This window comes from Gallinula chloropus, assembly GCF_964237585.1.
Source record: "Gallinula chloropus genome assembly, chromosome: 13".
Classification (NCBI taxonomy): Eukaryota; Metazoa; Chordata; class Aves; order Gruiformes; family Rallidae; genus Gallinula; species Gallinula chloropus.
Genome location: NC_140098.1, coordinates 20,733,174 through 20,753,301, shown reverse-complemented (window position 1 = coordinate 20,753,301; position 20,128 = coordinate 20,733,174). Strand labels below are relative to the sequence as shown.

General features: G+C 59.4%; 1 protein-coding gene across 1 annotated transcript; it reads left to right on the top strand.

Annotated features, from left to right (window-relative positions):
- The first annotated feature begins 287 nt into the window (after positions 1–287).
- On the top strand, positions 288–19,983 carry ZNRF1 (zinc and ring finger 1). The gene is made up of 5 exons (XM_084270236.1): positions 288–1,224; positions 17,213–17,308; positions 17,860–17,965; positions 18,039–18,129; positions 18,290–19,983. The coding sequence occupies exons 1-4, from the start codon at positions 774–776 to the stop codon at positions 18,094–18,096; spliced, it is 711 nt and encodes a 236-aa protein (XP_084126362.1). The 5' UTR covers positions 288–773; the 3' UTR covers positions 18,097–18,129; positions 18,290–19,983.
- The last annotated feature ends 145 nt before the right edge of the window (positions 19,984–20,128 follow it).

Here is a 20,128-nt window from a genome sequence, read left to right as displayed (position 1 = left end):
GGATGGGGCGGTGGGTGTCGAGGCCCGCGGGGCCTTGAAGCGCCGCTGCCCGGGCCGGCGGGCGCTGCCCGGCGCGGGCAGCACACTCTGGCCCTGGTAACGGCGCCTCAGGGCCCCGCGAACCGCGGCGGTGAGCGCAGGCCCCAGCAGCCGCCGCGGCGGCCGGCAGCAGCGCAGGGGTTAAGGGCGGCGGGCCGGGGGGGGCCGGGGGCGGGAGCATGCGTGCTGCCGGCCTCTATTGTCTCCGGCGCGGCGCCGAGCACCCAGGCGGCTGGCGGCGGCCGGCAGCGAGGCCGTGCCCGGCGCAGCGCAGCGGAGCGGGGCTCGCCGCCCCCCGCCGCCCCCCTGCCGCCTCCTCATGGGCCGCAGCTGATCGTCGCCCGGCTGCCGGCCGCGCCCCGGGCAGGAGTGAGGCGGGCGGAGCGACCCGGCCGGCATCCACCCCTCCTCCCCCCTTCCCCGCCGTCCCGGGTCCCCCCACCCCCCCACTTCCTTCCTCCCCCCTCCCCTCCTCCTCCTCCTCCTCCTCCGCGGCCCCGGAGCCCTCGGGGTGACGGCGGCGGCGGCGGCGGACTCGGGGCTCCCTCGCCCCTGCGGGCCCGGCGGGGGGAGGATGCCTGGGGCGGGGATGGGTTTTCGCCCGTAGCTCCCCGCGCTCCCCCCCCCCCCCCCCGCTTCCTTCCGCCCCCCTCTCGCCTCCCAGCGGGGGCGGCGCGGCCCCGTTCCCCGGCGGGGGGCTGTCGCTCGGCTCCCTCCGGCCCGGCGGAGCCTATATGGGGGGCAAGCAGAGCACGGCGGCCCGTTCGCGGGGCCCCTTCCCGGGGGTGTCGACGGATGACAGCGCCGTGCCGCCGCCGGGAGGAGGGGGGGGGCCGCCCCCCTTCGGCCATTACCGGGCGGGCGGCGGCGGCGGCGCCATGGGGCTGCGCAGCCGCTCCGTCAGCTCAGTGGCCGGTATGGGCATGGACCCCGCGGCGGCCGGCGCCGTCCCCTTCGGGCTGTACGCGGCGGCGGCGAGAGCGGCGGGAGAGGCCGAGCGGGCCCCGGGCGGCGGCGGCGGCGGCGGCGGTCCGGGCTCCGACTCCACGTACGCCCATGGCAACGGTTACCAGGAGACGGGAGGCGGTCACCATAGAGACGGGATGCTGTACCTGGGCGCCAGGGCCTCGCTGGCCGATGCGCTGCCCCTCCACATCGCACCGCGGTGGTTCAGCTCGCACAGCGGTGAGTACTGGCTCCCTGGAGCCTTTCCCTCGGTTTCCCCTCCCTCCCTGGGTACCCGGCTCCCGGGGGGATGCGCTGGGCACAGTTCACCTAGCAAGGGGTGGCTGGGAAGGGGGGTAGGGAGCTGCCCTCTTGTTGGCCAGCCAGTCGAGCCCCCTTGCACCATGGCTGAAGGAAGGGCCCCCATCCCATCCCCTCCCCTCTCTGACGCGGGCGGGTGGGTGAGTGAGCACCAGGGCCCGTGTCTGTGTCAAGGTCAAGGGGCTGCGGAGGGAGGAGGCTTTCTAGAAGGGAGATGGTTTGGCTCTGGGATGCAAAGTAGTGGATGTGACTCTCCCCCATACCCCCACCCCCACCCCTCAACGTGGGTGAAAGTGGCCTGAGGGTGCTGTAGCTTGAGCCCTTGGTTCGGAAGCCCAGGCTGAGCTCCTCGTGTCTCTTCTCAAGGTGTCTGGGGGGATGGCAGTCAGGTATAGCAGTTCTCATGCCTTAGAATCCGGGAAAGGGGCAAGAGGAAGCCTTTGAAAGCAAGGTGTGGGATTTTTTTTTCCCCTTTGTTTCAGCTGATAAAGGGCCAGGGAGAGGCCAAAGCGGGTTTTCTCATTCAAGCCAGCTGGCACTGTTGCGATGCTGGGGAGGAAGCGGAGGAGGAACTGCCTGCCTCTTTAATGGGGACCGGGGGGCCGGCTGGGCGCCCTTGAAGGAAACATGTCGGGCTAAGGGAGGGGACAAGGTTGCCTCCATCCTCATCCTCCTGGCTGGACCCTTCCGTGTGTCCTGGTGTCTGGAGAGGAGCTCTGGCAGTGAGCAGGGCTGTGTCACTGACCTAGTTTTGGCTGGGTACAGGGAGCGAGGTGGGAGGTCCTCCCTTCCCCTCCTGGCTAGAGGGGAAGTCATTTCAGGGATGTCTCCCTGAGTTTCCTGGAATAGTCTGGGATTTCTCTCCCACTCAGTCCCCTTGCAAATGCTGTGAGTGCATGACGTGGCTTGGGAATTTCATAACACGCCTTGGGACAATGCCTCATTTTCAGGAAGGCTTGAAACTGGACCACTGGATGAGAACAAAGTGCAAAACGAGCCTCACGGGACCCGTTTTGCTACGTCCATCTTGGGAGTTTTTCCCCTTTACCCCATCTTCAGGGGCTGCTCTTCTCAGGCTGGAGCTGTGCCTTGCATCCTCAGCAGCAGAACGCCCCAGGCCCAGTTCTATTGATCCAGATACGCCGGGTGCTCTCAGTCCCCCCTGGCAGATGGAGAGGGCTGGCTGGGATGTGGTGCCGGAGTTTCAAACCGAGCGCTTCTCAAACTTTCTTGCTCCGTGACCTTGCACAGGCTGTGCCATTTTTAAACATGGAAACAACACCCCCAAACCCCCACCCCTAAGGCACAGCATCCTTCCAGGTATTCAGCAAAGCCTCTGCGCGGATGAGTGCCACGGGGCCTTCTGCTGAGGCTGGTGCTGGGGCGAGGAAGGGTTTCGGGAGAGGAGCACCATGCAGCTCATCTGCACGTGGAGGTGCTCGGTCAGAGAAGATCAATTACATCAGAGGAGGCCACAAAGGTGATCAGAGGGCTGGAGCATCTGCCCTACAAAGAGAGGCTGAGGGAGCTGGGCTTGTTCAGCCTGGAGAAGAGAAGGCTGCGGGGGGACCTCATTGCAGCCTTCCAGTACCTGAAGGGAGCTTATAGGCAGGAGGGGATTCGACTTTTTAAAAGAGCAGATAATGGCAGGACAAGGGGGAATGGACTAAAGCTAAAGGAGGGAAGGTTTAGATTAGATATTAGGGGGAAGTTTTTTACAGAAAGAGTGGTGAGGGGCTGGAACAGGCTGCCCAGAGAGGTAGTGGATTCCCCGTCCCTGGGGGTGTTCAAGGCCAGGTTGGCTGGGGCCCTGGGCAGCCTTGTGTAGCTCCAGGCCTAGAGGTTGGTGTCCCTGCCTGTGGCAGGGGGGTTGGAGCTCTATGATCCTTGGGGTCCCTTCCAACCCAGACCATTCTATGATTCTATGATACATTAAAGGGTAGTTCTTAAACTGCAACCTGGAGAGCAAAAACCCCATTTGTAATAATAAACCTGGCTCCAAAATGGAGTAAACTTCCTCAGCCCGGCCCTGGCCGCTCGGAAGCCTGGTGCCCTTTGCAGTGGGAGCTGCGGGAAGTGCTGCAAGAACTGGGTTTCTCTGGCGCCTCTTTTGCGGCCCTCGGGACCGTTTGAGCTGAGCCGAAGCGTGCGCGAGCGGCGGCGGGAGCCGTTGGGCCCGTGCCGAAGACTCTCCTGGCGGTGGTTCTTCCTCGTCGCTAATTAACAGCAACAGGGAGCAGAGGGTGCTTAAAAACCACCGTGAAAACTTGTCAGAGCTCGTTAAACTTTTCCGTTCTTCCTCTTAGCGCGGGAGGTTAATGGAGGTTTTGGAGACCGAGGGGAAGGGGAAGCCAGCCACCACAAGGCTTGTGAAGGTTCCCCGCTCACCTCCCATCGCAGCTGGTTAACCTACAGCGGGGCAGTCGGGAGCGACTCGCTTCTGCCAGCCTTCCTCTGCCTCCCCATCGACCCGCTCCTCTCGCAGCGCTGAGCTGCGCGCTCCATTAGCCGCTGCAAAGTGCTGAAGCAGCACCGCTCCGGTAAATGGAGAGGAGCTTTGACATTGCTGCGCGTGACTGTCACTGCTCCCTTTGAAGGGTGGCTTGAGGAGGGGATGAGGGGATGCGCCAAACCCGCTCGGCAGGGTGACTGGAGGTCTTGGGGATCTACTGGACTGCCTCAAGGAGAGGAGTCTTCCCACCACCCCCAAACTCTGTGGCTAACAGGTCTGGAGAGCGGGTCCTTGCTCTGCCTGCCCCTTTTCTGGAGACATGGATGGTGCCGTTCCCAGCTTGTAGGAGAGGCTGTGTCTGTGGGCTCGCTCCTCTGGGAGTACTTGGGTTTGGGAGGAGAGCTGAGAGCCTCACAGTGCACCTTGGGCTCTGCGGAGACCTTGGTGGGACAGCGAGGAGCCCCAGCTTAACGCCAGTGATAAGGCGCTGTCGTTGCAGCAGCGTGGCTGCGATAACGGGAGCGCACAGATAGGCTTGGCGCCTCACTGCTCTCTCTATCTGCTGTGCCCATCTTCTCTGCCTCTCTGGCTGCTTCGTGGCTCGTCTGGCCCGTCAGCAGGGATCTCGAGGAGTGAGCTGGGGCAGGCCGAGGTCTTTTCCCTGCCTGGTGTCGCTCCTTCCCCTCTCTGCAACCAAAGGCTTGTGGAACAGCCATGTGTGCCTGGGTAGGGGGAGAGGAGAGGGCCGTGCTGGGAAGCCTGTGCATGGGGAGGCTGCAGTGTGGTCTCTGGGGCCAGCACATGCTGCAGCATTGCTGTAGGGTGCTGAGTGTTACAGTGGTCAGCAAGAAGAGCCCACTGCCAAATCGCCCTGGGGTGCAGGGACAGCAGGAGCATTTACATGCTGATGGCCTCTATCCCTTCCAGGGCAGTATTGCTGCAAAGCCTAAAACTGGGGTGGGCACCTTTGTGGTGGAGCTTGTCCCTCCTTCTGAGGGGAAGCATCTCCCTGGCTAAGCAGATCCTGGGGATTTTCCCAGGCATCCTCCCTATCCATGGTGATGTAACTGCTCCAGCACTACCTGAGATTGCTCTGTCTGCTCGCCTTTCTGAGATCCACTTCCTGGGCTGTGCTGGAGGAAAGTGACACAATATCTTGTGAAGCTTTGGAGTTTGCTCGTAGGGCTTGACCCCTGTCCCTGCAGCTTCGGGACCATCAGGTCTTCTCAGCAAAGCCAAGGCTGGTGGGAAGGAGGGGGAAGAAGGAGACGTGGTTTAACGCCACAGGTCTCCAGCTTTTTGTGGTTCTCTGATGTTACTCGACTCCATCAGAGGATCTCAGGGAGTTTGCAGAGGCTGTAAGTAGCTTAAAGTTTATCTGGAAATCCCCCTCATCATCCAAAGCCCTCGAATGTTTGAAGCTCTGATAAATCCGTATCTCCCTGTCTGCTGGCTAGCCCAAGGAAATGCCTAGCTCACCCTTTTTGTGGAGCCACTGGGAATGTCACAGGCTCTCCATGCACTGGCATGTTTGGCCTGGGTGCGGGCTGCAGCAAGGTTGGGAAGGCTCCTTTGCCAAGGAGGCTGCTTCATTCTCAGCAGCTTTTTTCCTGGATCAGGAGTGCCCAGCCTAGGGGAGACAGACGGGGCTCCAACACAGCCAGGTTGCTGGGCTGGGTCCTTCTTCAGGCAGTTAGAGAGCAAAACAAGCTGGAAGTGCTGTTTGGTGTAGCTCTGGAGCAAGGGCAGTGCCGTAGGGAGCTAAAGGTGTGTGTGAACACCTGTATTGGGCAGCCCTGGCCTCTGCCCAGCTGGGAAGAGAGATGACTGCGGTGGATCCTCGCTGTGCTCCGACCATTTTGAGTCCTGACCCCTCTCTCACCAGCACTTGGTGATCCTCCATCCTGAGCTTGTCCTGCCATCACAGTCTCTATGTTGAAACCAGAAGGCTTGGTTGTAGCTGGCTGGTCAGCAAGCTGCTGGAGGGAGCCCTGACTTTCCTGCACACAACCAGCTCGCATGCTTCTCTTCCCCCCTGGAGAGGAGCTAGGCCAGGATAGGACACCCTGAGGGCTGCAGGAACTGGCCATTGTGGATCTGTTTCTGCCAGTGGAAATTTCCAAAGGAGGCTTGTCTTCAAACCATCTTTCTGTGGGCTTGATGCTGGTGACTGCTTGGCAGCTGGGTCGGGCACCCGCAGCATTAACAACCCCACGGCTTCTTTGGGAAGCGATCCTGATGACTCCCCAGGCTGGTGATATTCAGCTGCTGGGCTCTCTGGGTCTGGAGGGGTTACTCTTCTACTTCTGCCTTCTCCAAGCCAGCTGCAGGACAGCACACAACCAAGGGATGGGGGAAGGAGTGGCAGCATCTACCTTGGAAGAGGGAAGAACTGAATTGCCGGAAGATGGGAGGCTGGAAGGCAGCGTTAGTGTATCCCAGCCCTGCAGCCTGCAGATGGAGTTTAAGTGTGTCACCGTTGGCGTTGTGTGTGAGAAGCCAGCAGCAGCAGCAGCGAGACCCAGCACAGGCTTCCCCTGCTCTGGTGCCCTTTGAAATCTCTCGGCCTCATTGTCCGGGAGCGAGGCACTAATTGTTGTGTGTGTTAATTGGCTTGGCTGGGCTCTCTCCTCTCTAAACCTGGACATAAATCTGCGCAGGGGAGCCGGGCGACCTCTCCCCCCTCCGCACACGTACGCTCCGGAGATGCTGAGCACGATGCTCTCATGCTCCCAGGGCTGACCCACTTCCCAGCCAGGATTTGCTATCCCAGCCTGTGACGTAAGTTTATCCCATGCTGGTTTGTTTTGCTGAGATATTTGTTCTGGTGACTGGAATAACCATAAAGGCTTCTCTTATTTATTAATGTGCTATTAGGGCTCCTCTCTTCCCTACCTCTCTTGTTCCCTGGCTGGAGGATCAATCGGATGCAGACATCTTTGGTGGAGGAGCGGTACCAGGGCTGGCGCCCGGCCAAGGGGATCGCGGGGAGTCATGGGAAAATGCTGTTAAATGCTGGAAATTAATTTCACGAGGAACGCAGGGAAGGAGAAAAACCCACTTTGGAGGAGGGGAAAAGGAAAAAAAGCAGCTTTTTTTTGTTTCCCCCCCCCCCCCCGATGTAATCTCCTCTGTGACAAATCAGGCAGCAAAGAGCTCTCTGAATGAATCCCCTCATCAGGGACTGGTGCTGTGGCACCCTAGTTGCTGATGGGCAACCATGAGCCGAGTCTCGTTGCCTCTGCCGCTGGCACGCCGCAACCCCAGGTGTGTAGAATACTCTGGTTGGAGTAGATGTGACCTGGCTTTCCCCTGGCTCCTTTAAAAATTGAAATCACCAGGCTGTAGGAGTGATTTATGCAAGTGACTGGGTTAAACATGCCTGCTGCACGCCCGCCGTGTGCGAGAGGGTGGGGAGGTGCTGTGACGTGGTGGGACGTGATGTGGAGTGCTTTGGGCATCGGGGTATGACAAGCTGGTAGGGTCGGACCCTTCTTCTGTTATTTCAGGTAGCACGGTGGTTAAAATTGGGCCTTAGAGATCTCATCTGCACCAGCTTTGAATATAGGCAAACCACAGAGGGGGGTTAGGTGTCCCCTCCTGGGATGCTCCCGCTGTCCCATGTGGGTACGGCTTGGCTGAATGCGTGTGCTCTGTGCTTTCTGGTGGCAAGCAGTGGGGAGGTGCAGCTGCAGGAAGCCATGCTGGCCTGGGCCTCTTCTTGTGCCGCTTCCGCGGGCAGAGCCTGGCTACCGGCAGGTTTCCTGCCCTGCCAGGCTTCAGGCAGGGCTGGGGAGTGCCTGCAGCGGGGGGCCGGGGGCTGCTTTGCTCTCCATGGGGTTTAGCCTTCCAGCCTGCTGCGGGTTCTACACAGCCTGGGCTTGGAGGAGGGTGGTGGGGAGAGCTGGGGAGCTGGCAGGCAGGTCCTCCTCGTGTGTTGCTCCATTGATACGTCCCCATGCCTGCATGCTGTCAGGATGGTGCAACATGCAGCTGGCTGAGCCTGAGCAGATGCATCACTTGGCATTGAAGTCATCCTTCCCCTGGCTCCGACGGCAGGTCTATAGGTGGCTGGAGGTGTTTGGTCCGAGGCGTGGATGGTACCTTGCATAGGAGACGCTGCGGTTCCCCTCTGAGGTGGAGCTGACTCTTCTCTCCCCTCCTTCCCCCGGGGAGCTGAGCCTTGCTGGCTGGCATTGGCAGCAGGTCAGCCCTGGGGACGGCTGGGGCGTCGTGCTGCTCAGGAGGCTGCGGGCTGAATTAGCTTGGGAAATTCCTGCTGCCCGGCACTCGTGCAGCTGAGGGCCTCCTGTCAGCAGCGTGATGCTCTTGCATCTGTAGATGTAGAGGAGCAGTGAGGTGAGGTGGAAATATCTACTCTTTTTGCTAGCTTTAGCAGCACGAGCGGAAATTTTCTGGGGCCGTATGTCCCCTGCAAACGCCCTCGGGGCTCTGTCAGGTTATGGCTGTGGTTCCTGAAGGACTGTCACCCCCCTGGCCCAGAAATAGGGCTGGGACGGGCCCTATTGCAGGAGGCACGATGGCACGGATGAAGAATGGAGCTGAAAGCTGCTCAGAGCTGTTTCCTGGCCCTCGCAGGCAGGCCGGCGTGACAACAGCGGGTATTTTTAGAGGCCAGCTGCCTGCAACGCAAGAGAAGGAAAGCAGCAGCCAGCCAGGCAAGAAAACCCAGTGACACTCCCCCCACCGTCCCGCATCCCTGCCCAGCGTTTGGTTTCCTCCCCGGCCGGGGCCGCTGACGTCGAGGAGTTTCCATGCCCTCTGTGCCCCTGCGCCTGCTCCCGCCCTGAAAGGCGCCTGGTCCCGTTCTCCCCTCGCCTTTCACCGCGGCTGCGTGTTGCTCGGGTGGCAGCTCAGCAACCCGAGGGTGGTGTTGGGGGCTCGGCTCTTGGCACCTGGTTCCGTTCTCCCCTCGCCTTTCACCGCGGCTGCGTGTTGCTCGGGTGGCAGCTCAGCAGCCCGAGGGTGGTGTTGGGGGCTCGGCTCTGGGCGCCCCAGACGATTGCTTTACAGCTTGGTGTGGTGGGCGTTTTGGGGAGTGTTTTTTCAGAGGAATCTTTTGTCACTGGGGAGGGAAAACCCGCAGCTTCTCCTGCAGCGGGGGTAATTGCAGTAATTGGTTCTGGAGCGCTCCCTACAAGGCGATGGAGCTGTGTGCTGTGAGAAGCGCTGCAGGGGAATTAGATCCACCTTCCAGTCTGGCCATCCCTCCGAGGCCTGTACATCGGTAGCCGGCAAGAACAGAGCAGGGGGTGCAGATCTAGCCAGATGGCTTAAATTGCCGTCTGCAGGGAGGTCAAGTCACAGAATCACAGAATGTTGGGAGTTGGAAGGGACCCCAGAAGATCATCCAGTCCAACCCCCTGCCAGAGCAGGGTCACCCAGACTAAATCCCACAGGAACGCATCCAGGTGGGTTTGAATGTCTCCAGAGAAGGAGACTCCCCAACCTCTTTGGGCAGCCTGTTCCAGGGCTCCAGCACCCTCACAGTGACAAAGTTCCTCCTGATATTCCCATGGAACTTCCTCTGCTCCAGCTTGCACCTGCTGCCCCTTGTCCTGTCGCTGCCATCCCTGAGCAGTCAGCGCTGACTGGCCTTAATCATTTTGCTGCCTGTGCAGGTACCTCTGTGTGCCTTTTGTGCTCCGATTGCTGCCTGCTCCATAAAACTGGCCCTTTCCTTACCCTGTGAAGCAGCTTTCCATCGTTCCCATGTCCCTTGGGAGCTGGGGGCTCGTACCACAGGGTGGCCTGGGCATAAAGTGCTGTGGGACACCTGCCATCACTCTGTTCATGAGGTGGGGTGGAGGAATCTGGGAACTGTGGGTGAGATCAGTGCTGGGCTCTGCTCGCTCTGCCAGCTGTGCCAGGTCATCATGTGTCTGCAGAGTGTCCCTTCATCCTCCTGGTGAGATCGGCCCAAGCGTGACAGAGCCTCAGTGGTATCAAGGCAGGAGTTCCCCACTTTGGGAAACCCCAGGGTCAGGAGGGAAGGTAGCTAGAGAGCTGCCGCTTCTCCCCATGGGTTGGATCCGGCTGTGTTTGGGAGTGGCTCAGGTCAAGCTTTTACGCACTTTGAAGCCTTTCCTGAAAGCGGGAGTTCCTCTGGCAGCTCGGCAGCGGCTGGAGCGCGGCAGCGGGGACTCCGTGGGTGCCTCCCCAGCGGATGGGTTAGTCAGAAGTGACTCACCGCCCCGGTCCCCGCGTGACGTTGCCTCATGGCTCCTTCCCAGCCCCTGCCGAGCCGGAGTGTCCAACTCACTCCATTCCTGCTCCGCTTTCTGAGCTGCTGCGTCCCACTGTGCCGCTGGAGGAGTACCCTGTGCTCCTTGGTTTCAGCACGTGGGACCCCCTTGTTGCCCTATTGGTTCCCTGCACATTGCAGGTGATTGCTACCTGCAGTGGGGTTTGCAGTTGGGCTTCCTCCTCCAAATGAGGAATATCCAGGAGGGAAAAAAAAAGCAGGAACGCAGGCAAACCCTTTGGAAATTTCCAGGTGTGCCTGCAGCATCCCTCTCCTCTCTGAGTGGTGGGTTTGAAACCCTGAGCATCCCTTGAGAGGTTGGGAGGCAGCGCTTGGGGCATCTCTGCAGCTCTTCTGTGAGGTGAGATGGCCCCAGGCTGGATTTGTGAACTAGCAGGAGCCTGGAATGAGCTCGTACCTCAAGCCTGACAGGAGTCGAAAGTGTTAACGCTGTCACCCAGGACCCCTCTGCTTAACTTCACATCTTCTCCAGGGTGCTAAAATTAGCTTTGGGCTCCACGCTCTTCCTTACAAAGTCTGTTCCCAGCAGCTGGGGGGGTGTTTCTGCAGACAACTAGGACTGGCTGGGAGGCATGGTGACCCTGGGAGGTTGCTTTGCTCATCCAGGTTTGGGGAGACTGGTCTAGGGCTGTGGGAAGGACATGGCCTCTAACTGTAGCGTAGGTACTTGTGTGCCAAAATCGCACTTGGCACCCCTGTAAGGGACAGTATTCAAACAGTGACAGGCAGGGGGGTGCTTGGGGTGCAGAGACTGTTTGCACATCTTCTCTGAGGAAGGGTGGCTCTGGACACTTGTGACCATACACCCTTCCCTGCAAGGAGGGTGGCTCTGGACGTTTGTGACTGTATGTACAGGTCCTGTCACCCTCCGCTTCTTGGCGTCTGTTGGCTGTGCTGGAGGTGTCTTGTGGGGCTTTGGTGTGTCCGTCTGTCTGCTGAGGCTCGGTGGCTTTGGATGTTCTGAAGCAAACATCCCTGCCAGGCTGCCTCTCACGTCTCTGGCTTGTTCCCAACTCTCCGGCTTTCCTCAGGCCCGGTATTGCAATCTGTTCTGCTTCTTCCCGTCCTCCCCCGCCGCCCCCAGCGCCACAACCAAGTGCCTAAAAAAATACCCACCTCTCTGCCTCCTGGCTCGCTGCGACATGATGCCACCCAGCCCCTCCTGCGTCCTGCTGGCCATGGGGGCTTCCGGAGCACCGGTGCCTTTTCCTTGCAGCTGCATCTTCTCTTCACAGCTGAGTTAGGTGGGAGCAGGCAGAGGCATCTCCAGTGCCTGATGCCTTGAGCGACAGGGTGACGCTGGCCTCGGCCAGCTTCGTGGCCTGTGGCACGTCCCTGCCACCCTTGGCTGGTGCGATGCCAACCTGAGAGCAGACACCTGCAGCGTGGGGGCTTTGCCAAGAGCCACTGCGATCCAGGGACAAGCTTTTCTTAGACCTTGCAAGCCCTGGCCTGGTATAGAAGCGGCTTCACATCAAACGGTTCTCCTGGCTCAACCAGCTGAACCGACTCTGTGAGCAAGGACATGGTGGGGTGGGGAGGGTGGAGCAGGACCATTCCTCTGCCAAGGCAGCAGCCTGCACCGTTGGGTTTGTCTCCAGGCGCTGCCATCCAGGGATGTCCCATCCCTGCTGCATCACTTATCGTGTGGGGCTGGCCTGCTGGCCTCCCCCAGCCCCATGTCCCTCCCACCCCCAGGAAGGTGGGATGTCTTGTTTCTACCCTGGACACCCAGCTTCCCCCCCCCACCCTGCGGCCTTGAACAGGGAGGAAGGATCCTCATGCTGCCCTTTTTTGGAGCCGGTGAATGAGGCGGTTCAAGTGCTTTACTCCTTCCTGCCTACGTGTCCCAGCCCGTGTCAGCCCTTGTGCTGCACAGTAGCCGAGCACTGGTTGCAGTGTTCACCCGGTGCTGTGTGTCCTGCCAGGGCAGCAGGGCTGTGTCAGGCTCCTGTGTCTGCCCATGCAGCCAATGCTGTTTCCTCCTGCAAGGAGTGGTGGGTTCAGGCCTGATTTCACCAGCTGCCATGACCTCCGGGCACTCAAGGCTTTGCTGGCACAGGGAACGTGGTCCTTGCTGGGACAGGTCTTTGGTGCAGCTGTGAGGTGTCCCCTGGCCCTGGTGCAAGGCAGCAGCATCACCAGCCTCATTCCTCAGCAGCCAGGGGAGCATCACTTCCACAGTGGGTAATGCTCCTGGGACACCCGTGGAGGTCTGCAGCTCTTGTGTCTCTGCGGTGCCCGTGTGCTGGAACTGTGCTCAGTGTGCCCCAAGTGCCACCTCCAGCACCATGCTGTCCTGCCACTGTTGCTCTTGGACAGCGAGGCTGCTTTAAGCCAGTAAGGAATTGATCTTCCAGGAGATGCTGGCTCTGAGTATCTGGGTGTTGCAGGTTTCCTTTGCTCAGCTGGCGAGGAGGATGAGTCCTCTGTGATCTCTTCTCTCCCAGGGCTGTGTGAGGGTAAGGGAAAAGGAAGGTCTGGAGTCCCTTCTCCTCACCCAGCCCTGTGAGCTTCTGCTTCAGGCTGGCCAGCTGGGCCCACAGACATGGTCTGTCAGTCTTTCTCTCCTCTCCAGTCGCCCCTGTTGTGGTTTTTTGAGGATGACCTCCCCCTCTTCCAGCTTCTCTCTGGTGCCAGTTCAGCCAGCAATGTTGGGGAAACCATGGGAGGAGGTGGGATGCTCAGAGCTTGCTCAGCAAGGAGGAGGCACCAAGAATCTGCTTCAGCCATGTGCTTGGACCAAATATTCCCCATGGTTTTGTGCCTGGCCACATCCTGACCCGGTGTAAGCTGCAGCTCCCTGCGTTTCAGCCGTCTGCTAGCGATGGAGCCAGGGTCTCCCACTGCTGGGGTGACGCTGCGTCTCCCAGTGCCACCTGTGTCTGCTCCGTCTGGAGGCACATGGAGCTGGCAGGGGCTTGGGCGAGTGGTGCAGATGTGGTGTGTGCCTTTCCCTGCAGTCTAGGGTAGGGTCACAGCTCCTGAGGACACGGTATCACCCGTCCCCGAGGGAAGCAGATGCTGCTGCTTGCAGGACATGGTGCAGGTGACCCCCCTGTCGTGCTCCATTGCTTTCTGGAGCCATGCAGGTTAGCAAAGGCATCGCTTGTAGGCAGGAGCTATGGGAATTCCTTCTCCCAGCTTCATGAGGAGCTGTGTTTGAGATGTTTACAGGTGGGTTTTGGAAAGGTGTCTGGACCCTCCCACCACCATCACAGGCCCACCACCCTGCGTGGCTGTGCTTCTGGCACCATGAGGGTTAACCACAGCTTCCATAGGACCTGGTGGAGGTTTTCAGAGGTTCCCAGCTCCACTTTGCCCAGCTCTCTAAATTTAACCACGTAACCTTCCTAAAAATACTCAGAGGGCAGTAGTCCCTGGAGAGCACCAGCGCTGCTTGCTCCTGATTTCTAGACCAAGCCATCGGAGAGATGAGATCACCCAGCAATGTGTGTCTCAGCCCTGGAAAGCCCTTGGCTTTCTCAAAGTCTTCTCCAGGATACAAGAGTCCAGGTCTGGATCCAAACCTGCCTTTCCAGGCCAGCCTGCTTCCCTCAGCACCCTCCTCTTCCTCACTTGCTCCTGGCAAGAGCAGGTGCCTTCCTGCGCGTCTCTGGTTGCAGAGATGGTGCCAACTTCAGGTTTAACACGCCGCGGGCAGGAGCATCACCAGCTGCCCCAGGCGCCTTGGGAAGGAGGAAGGGTCCATGGCCTTTCCCAGGAGCATCCCCCAACCTTTCCCATGAGTGTGGGAGGCCCAGGCAAGAAGGAAGAGCTGGGCCCTTCCTCTCTCACTTCTTTTTCTTCTTTTTTTTCCTTAAATTTTTTTAGGCATGTGGGAGGAGGGCGGAAAGGGCTGGAGGAGGAGGGAGGGAGCTGAATTTTCCATGAGCAGCTGTCATTGCTCGGGCTGGCAGCTTAGGCAGGAGAAATTAAAGGGGATTTCGGGGGAACGTGGAAAATGCCGTGGCCTGGAGGGGGGTGGCTGTGTGGGGGGCAGCCCTGGGAGCAGCTCCGGTGCCAAGGGATGCTCCAAGGCACCGGGCTCACCTCTCCCTGGCCGCAGTGGCTTTCCCTTCCACTGCCTTCCCCCAAAAATCACCCAAAGAAGGGGTGAGGGAGCCTGACCCCCTTCTCTGCCCCCTCTTTCCTCTTTGGGGTGGGCTCCCTGTGGCTCCCAGTGCCTGCTGAAGGGGGAAGAGCTCTTGCAATGCCAAGTATTTGTATGGACAGCTGGGGTGCAGCCTGCCTCCCCCCACCCCGGGGACCTTCCCACCCCGGGGACCTCTCCATCTCTGTGTTCCCGCTCAGTCCCAGGAATTCCCATGATGACATTATCTTTAATTAATTTTTTCCCCCTCCATCTTGTGAAAGGCAGGAGCAGGAAAGCATGTGCTGTTCTATGCAGGGCTCAGCCCCTGGCCCCACATTTCAGCCTGGAGCATGCCGTACATGCACCGGGGGCTTGCGCCCGGGCCCCTCCGTGCGTGCAGTGTCCCTGTGTCCTTGTCACAGGGCTGTGGCAGGGCTGAGGGTCCCCAGCCACCTGCCTGGGGAGCGCTGAGGACCGTGATGGGTGTCTTTGCTGGCTATTTATAACGGTGCTAAAGCCACCCCAGCTAGCAAACAGGCCTGGAGGAGATGCGGCGACAGCCGCTCGCTGGAGCCCGTGCAGCTCCGGCTGCTTTGCTGGCAGCCAGCAATCGTGGCCCGGCAGCGGTCTCGTCCGGGGCACTTTCCATCTCAGAGGATCCCTTCAGGTGCTGCTGGAGCCAGCAAATCTGGGGCAGCTGTTTAAAATAACACAGCAGCACAGAAAAAAAGAGGGGGGGGGGGGAGGCCTGAGAAAATGAGGTCTTGGTGTGCAGTGCACCGGGGACGGTACCAAACCTCATCCTGACATGGAGTTTGCAGCCCGAACGCCTTTTCCCAAAGGAGCTGAGACCTGTTTCAGGGGCTGGAAGCTGCTGGAAGCTGGTCCCCGGAGTTCCCCTGATAGCAAGTGGTGCCTGTGGCATCCAAGCAGGATGGGTTCAGCTGGGGACAGGGGCAGGCGAGCTGCCAGGGGACCAGGAGATGTGGAAGGTGTCTCCCAGGGGAGGCTGGTTGGGGCTTGCAGAAGCAGCCGGGAGGCTATCTGAGCCCGCGCTATAAATACGCCAGGCGGGTAAACATTGATGGGGGGGGCGGTGTGGAGGGCACAGCTATTTCAGCTAATGGGCACTGCTGCCACAAGGTATAAATCGGTCAGGGGTAAAATTAGGCTGGCGAGGAGCAGGCAGATGGGTGTTGCTGCCCGCCAGGCTCCGGCTGCCAGCGCTGCCCTTTCGGCTGGGGCTCAGGACAAACAGGGCCACTCTTGCTGTGCAGAGCCTGCGGCTCTCGGCCGGGCTGGGGCAGGGATGTGTCCCTGCAGGAGGGGCCCCTCGGCTGGCAGGCTCCTTGTTTTGGCAGGTCCCTTGTCCTTGCCGTGCCCTCCTGGGAAATAACCCCACTCCAAAGGTGGCATCACTGTCCTAGGCTGTCATCTGGGGAGCAGGGGCATAATCTGCACCCATCTCCGCTGGTAGTGAGAGGCTGCTGAGCGGTTATCCTGGCTGTTTGCACTGCAGAGGTCTGAGCTGCCTCCTGCTAAAGCCACCTGCACCTTCTCCCTCCCAAGGAGCCAAAAAAGTGCCCCTGCCACGTCCGTGTGGTGGCAAACGAAGAACCTGATTGATCCTTGGATAATGTGTGTAGGGTGCTTTTCTTCCCCAGCAGCCTTCACATATGTATATGAAGAAAGCTCTTAAGCAGCACTGCAGTCAAACCTGATCTGCTTTTAGAAGGCAGGTCCTTAAATTCCCCTCTCCCTCTCTGCAGGGTAGAATTGCTCGATATTCTGGTGCAAACCCGCGGTGGCACATGCGTGTTCGGCTCCGTTGGCTTGAGCTGGCTGCACATTGGCTTGTGGTGGGGAGGGCAGGGAGTCCCGGGCAGGTGATCCACAGGATTGTTTGGAGTTTTGCTCTTTGGGTGTTTGGGGCTTAAAAAGCTGGATTTTGAGACAGCCTCGCTCTGTGACGCTGGGGATGATGGTGTTGGTGTGTGCGTGACTCGAGGTAGGTGGTGGCACTGGCATGATGCTCTGGGGGCAGAGCAGAGCTGGACGTTTTCAAGGCTGGGCAACCTTGTGTAGCTCCAGGCCTGGAGGTTGGTGACCCTGCCTGTGGCAGGGTGTTGGAGCTCTGTGACCCTTGGGGTACCTTCCAACCCAGACCAGTCTGTGATTGACAGGACAAGGGGCAGTGGCCTCAAGCTGGAGCACAGGAGGTTCCACACCAATATGGGGAAGAACTTCTTCCTGGTGAGGGTGAGGGAGCCCTGGGACAGGCTGCCCAGGGGGTGTGGAGTCTCCTTCTCTGCAGAGATTCCAGACCCGTCTGGATGCCGCCCTGTGTGACCTGTCCCAGGGACCCTGCTTTGGCAGGGGGGTTGGACTCTATGATCTCTGGAGGTCCCTTCCAACCCCTGTGACTCTGGGATTCTGGGATTCTATGATTTCATGACATCACGGCCGGTTTCACCCAGATGTCCAGGTGACTGGGCAGGTCTGGGTGTCAGGGCAGGGCCCTGACATGCTTGCCTGCAGGCTCCCTGTGCTCCCAGGGCTGCTGGCTGGCATCACAGGGCCCAGCACCCACCTGCAACAAACCTGGAGGAAGCAGCAATTTCGGCTCGTGCCTCTGGCCTGCCCACCCTCTGCTGTGGCCCTGCAGACGAATGGGGATGTGCCCCTGCGCTTGCCAGCCGTGAGGTGCTGTGGGGTGCTGCGTGCCCCAGGCTGCTCCTCGCCCTTTAAGGCCCAGCAGCAGCTGATGGCCACGTGTGTGCTGCCTTGGCACGCTCCCCGTGCCCTCTGCGCCACAGGCACTGGGACGACTGTGTGCCGCGCTGCCTTGGGCGACTGTCCCCTGTCTGGTGGCTGTCCCCAGCGCCGGTGCTGCTGGCGGCTGGCACAGGATGAGCGGGCGCCCGGCGGGCGCTGTGTGGGGTGCGTGCCACCATGCAGGCAGCAGGTGAGGGGCTACCCGCTACTGTGCCCCACTACAGCCTCCTGGGATGCTGGATGGGGTCTTCTCCTCCCCCCTCCTCACTAAGGGCTCATCTCTCCACTCTCCCTCCAGGTTTCAAGTGCCCCATTTGCTCCAAATCCGTGGCTTCTGACGAGATGGAAATGCACTTTATCATGTGTCTGAGCAAACCTCGCCTCTCCTACAACGGTAAGGGGGTGCTGCACTGGGGACACGGCGTCGGGACGGATCCGGGCAGGCTGGCGAGGCGCTTGCTGCCGGCACGCAGCTCAGCTGGGCTTGCCAAGAGGGCTGTGCTCCAGGCTGCAGCTCACGGTCCCTGCTCCACTCCCCTGCATGGCTCGGCTGGGCTCAGCTCAGCGCCACTGCTTTTGCTGTTGCTCGCTGCCATGTGCCGTGCCAGAGGGAGCCACCCCAGTTTGGGGGTACACGAGGTGATGTGGCCCCCCAGTGATGCCCCTCTGAAGGGTCCTTGCCTTCCTCCCCTCCTTGCTGCTGGTGAAGCATATGGGCCTTGAGCACACTCTGCAAGCTCCTGCATCTCCCAGTCTCCATGGGAGAGCGATGCTCACCCTTCCTCAGGGCAGGTGGGGGGCTTTTTTGGAAGCCAGGGGTGAGGGGGGTGTTTGGTGCCTCCATCCAAGCCTCCAGCCAGCATTTGCCAGCTGCCCCTTCCCAACTGCCTCCGTGCCAGCCGGGCCAGGGGACCGCGTCTCACCACTTCCCTCCTCCCCTCGCAGATGACGTGCTGACCAAGGACGCCGGCGAGTGCGTGATCTGCCTGGAGGAGCTGCTGCAAGGGGACACGATAGCCAGGCTGCCCTGCCTCTGCATTTATCACAAAAGGTACCTTCCGTGGCAGGCGGGTGGCAGGGGACAGCCTGGGTGACACGGGGGTGACACGCTCTCCTCTCTCCAGCTGTATAGACTCATGGTTTGAGGTGAACAGATCTTGCCCGGAGCATCCTTCCGATTGACCCACCGGGCTGCTTGCTGACTTCTCTCTTAAGGTGAGCCTGCAGTGGGCTCTTTGGGGGTCATTTACCTATGCTGGGTGCGGGAGGGGATCGGGGGGTGCTGGGGGTAGCCATGGGGCAGCCGTGGGGCAGCTGTGGGGCAGCCATGGCTCTCGCTCCTCACCTGCAATCATTTCTCTCTCTGCCTTCACAGGGCACCTTGCTATACCTGCTGTACCTCCTCTCCCCGTCCCCCCCGCCCCACCTGGAGTTTTGGGCTGACTTTAAAATTCCTCAAGAAGACAAAAATAAAACCCAGAAACTTGAATCCACTTGGGACAACGGCGAATTTTTACTATTTTATTTTTTTTTTAACTCTTATTTTACATTATTATTTCTATTTGTTGTGTTGCTTTGGGGTTGTGTTTTTTGTTGTTGTTGTTGGTTGTTTTTGGTTTTGTTGGGGTCATTTTTTTGGGTTTTTTTTTTTTAATTTAAAAGATTTCAAAGAAAAGAAAGAAGAAGAAACATCCAGGAGAAGACAGTGTGAGCGAAGCGGAGCGCCCCGCTCTCCCCTCCACAGCTGCTGGTCACCGGGAGAGCTCTGCCTGCCAGGGAGACCCCGGGGACGCCCTCGGCCGAAACCCTGCCATGATGTTTGGCTCTTCTCCCCAAAAACCCAAGGGGAACGCTGCCGGGGGACAGCCGGCCAAACGGAGCACACGGCATTTCTCACCGGCAACCCCCCCCCCACTTACTCCCCCTTGACCTCCCACCCGGACTCACCCTAGGGGGGGGGGGAACACTCTGCTCGGTTTTTTTTGCACTGACTAAATGAGAATTTTCTCCTTTCTCCCATCTCCCTTTTGGAGATCTCCAACCCCAGCTCCGGACAGCGTGTGAAAACGGGGGGATTCTGCCCCACGCCGGGAGCGGGGCCACTGCTTCCCCCCCCCCCTCCTCCCTCCAGCCCCAGATCCTTACTGAACCGTGGGGGGTTCCGTCTTTCAAGTGTTTACAATGAGGAAAAAAAAAAAAAAAAAGGAAAAAAAAAGAAAAAAAAGACAAAAAAAGAAGAAAAAAAAAGGATAAAAACCAACAAAAACACACAAAAAAAGCCAAACCAACAAAAAACCAAACCAGAACCGAAGCTTGGTGTTGACTGGTGTGTCCTTTGAGTTGAGCTTCCCCGCCCCGGTGATGTTTACAGACTGGTCACTCTTTAACTCAGCTAGAACCACTCAGAGACTGGAGAGCCGCAGCATCCCCGCCGCCCCCTCGCCGGGCTCCTCTTGCCAAAACAGCCACCCCCCCCTCCCAATCCCCCACCCCATTCTGTTCCATCACGATCAAGTCGAACCCTTTGGAGGTGGGTATGGGGAGGGAGGGGGAAGAAAGACCCTCCATGTGCCCCTCTCACCCATGGTGGGGGGGGAGGGTGGTGATGGCTTTGCCGGAGGTGCCAAAACGGAGTCATTTCATTGCAGTGACCCCCCCCCCCTTTTCCCCACCACCCATCCCCATCCCCTTCCCGGCGCGGCGGGCGCAGATTTCATTTTGGTGACACCTCCCGTGCCGGTGGCCGTGCCCCTGCGGGAAACCTTTCTGTATTTATATATAATAAACAAAAAAAAAGGGGGGAAAGGAACAAAAAAAAACCAAAACAAACCGAAGAGTTCCGAGCTTGGGGGGAGCTTCCTTCATCAGTCAAGGTGTTTTGATATGGTATTAAACCGATGTTCAATAAAATAGTCACTGTTATTTTATTTCACTGCCTTTCTTGGTGAGACCCCTGCCCTGTGTCCAGCGTGGCCTTGGGAGCAGCTCCGGGAGAGCTCGGCACATCCCAGAGGGCTCCCACCCAGCTCCAGAGTGGAGTGGGTGTCTGTTCTCGCCCCATCCTCCTGTGCTGGGGATGTGGATCTCTGTGTGGGATGGGGAACCTCCGGGGAAAGGCTGGGGTGTCCTGTTCCCCCCTCAAAAGACATCATGGCACAGGAGGGTGGAGGGAGTCCTGTCATCCCCCCCCAAAAAATGGACATCATGGCACAGG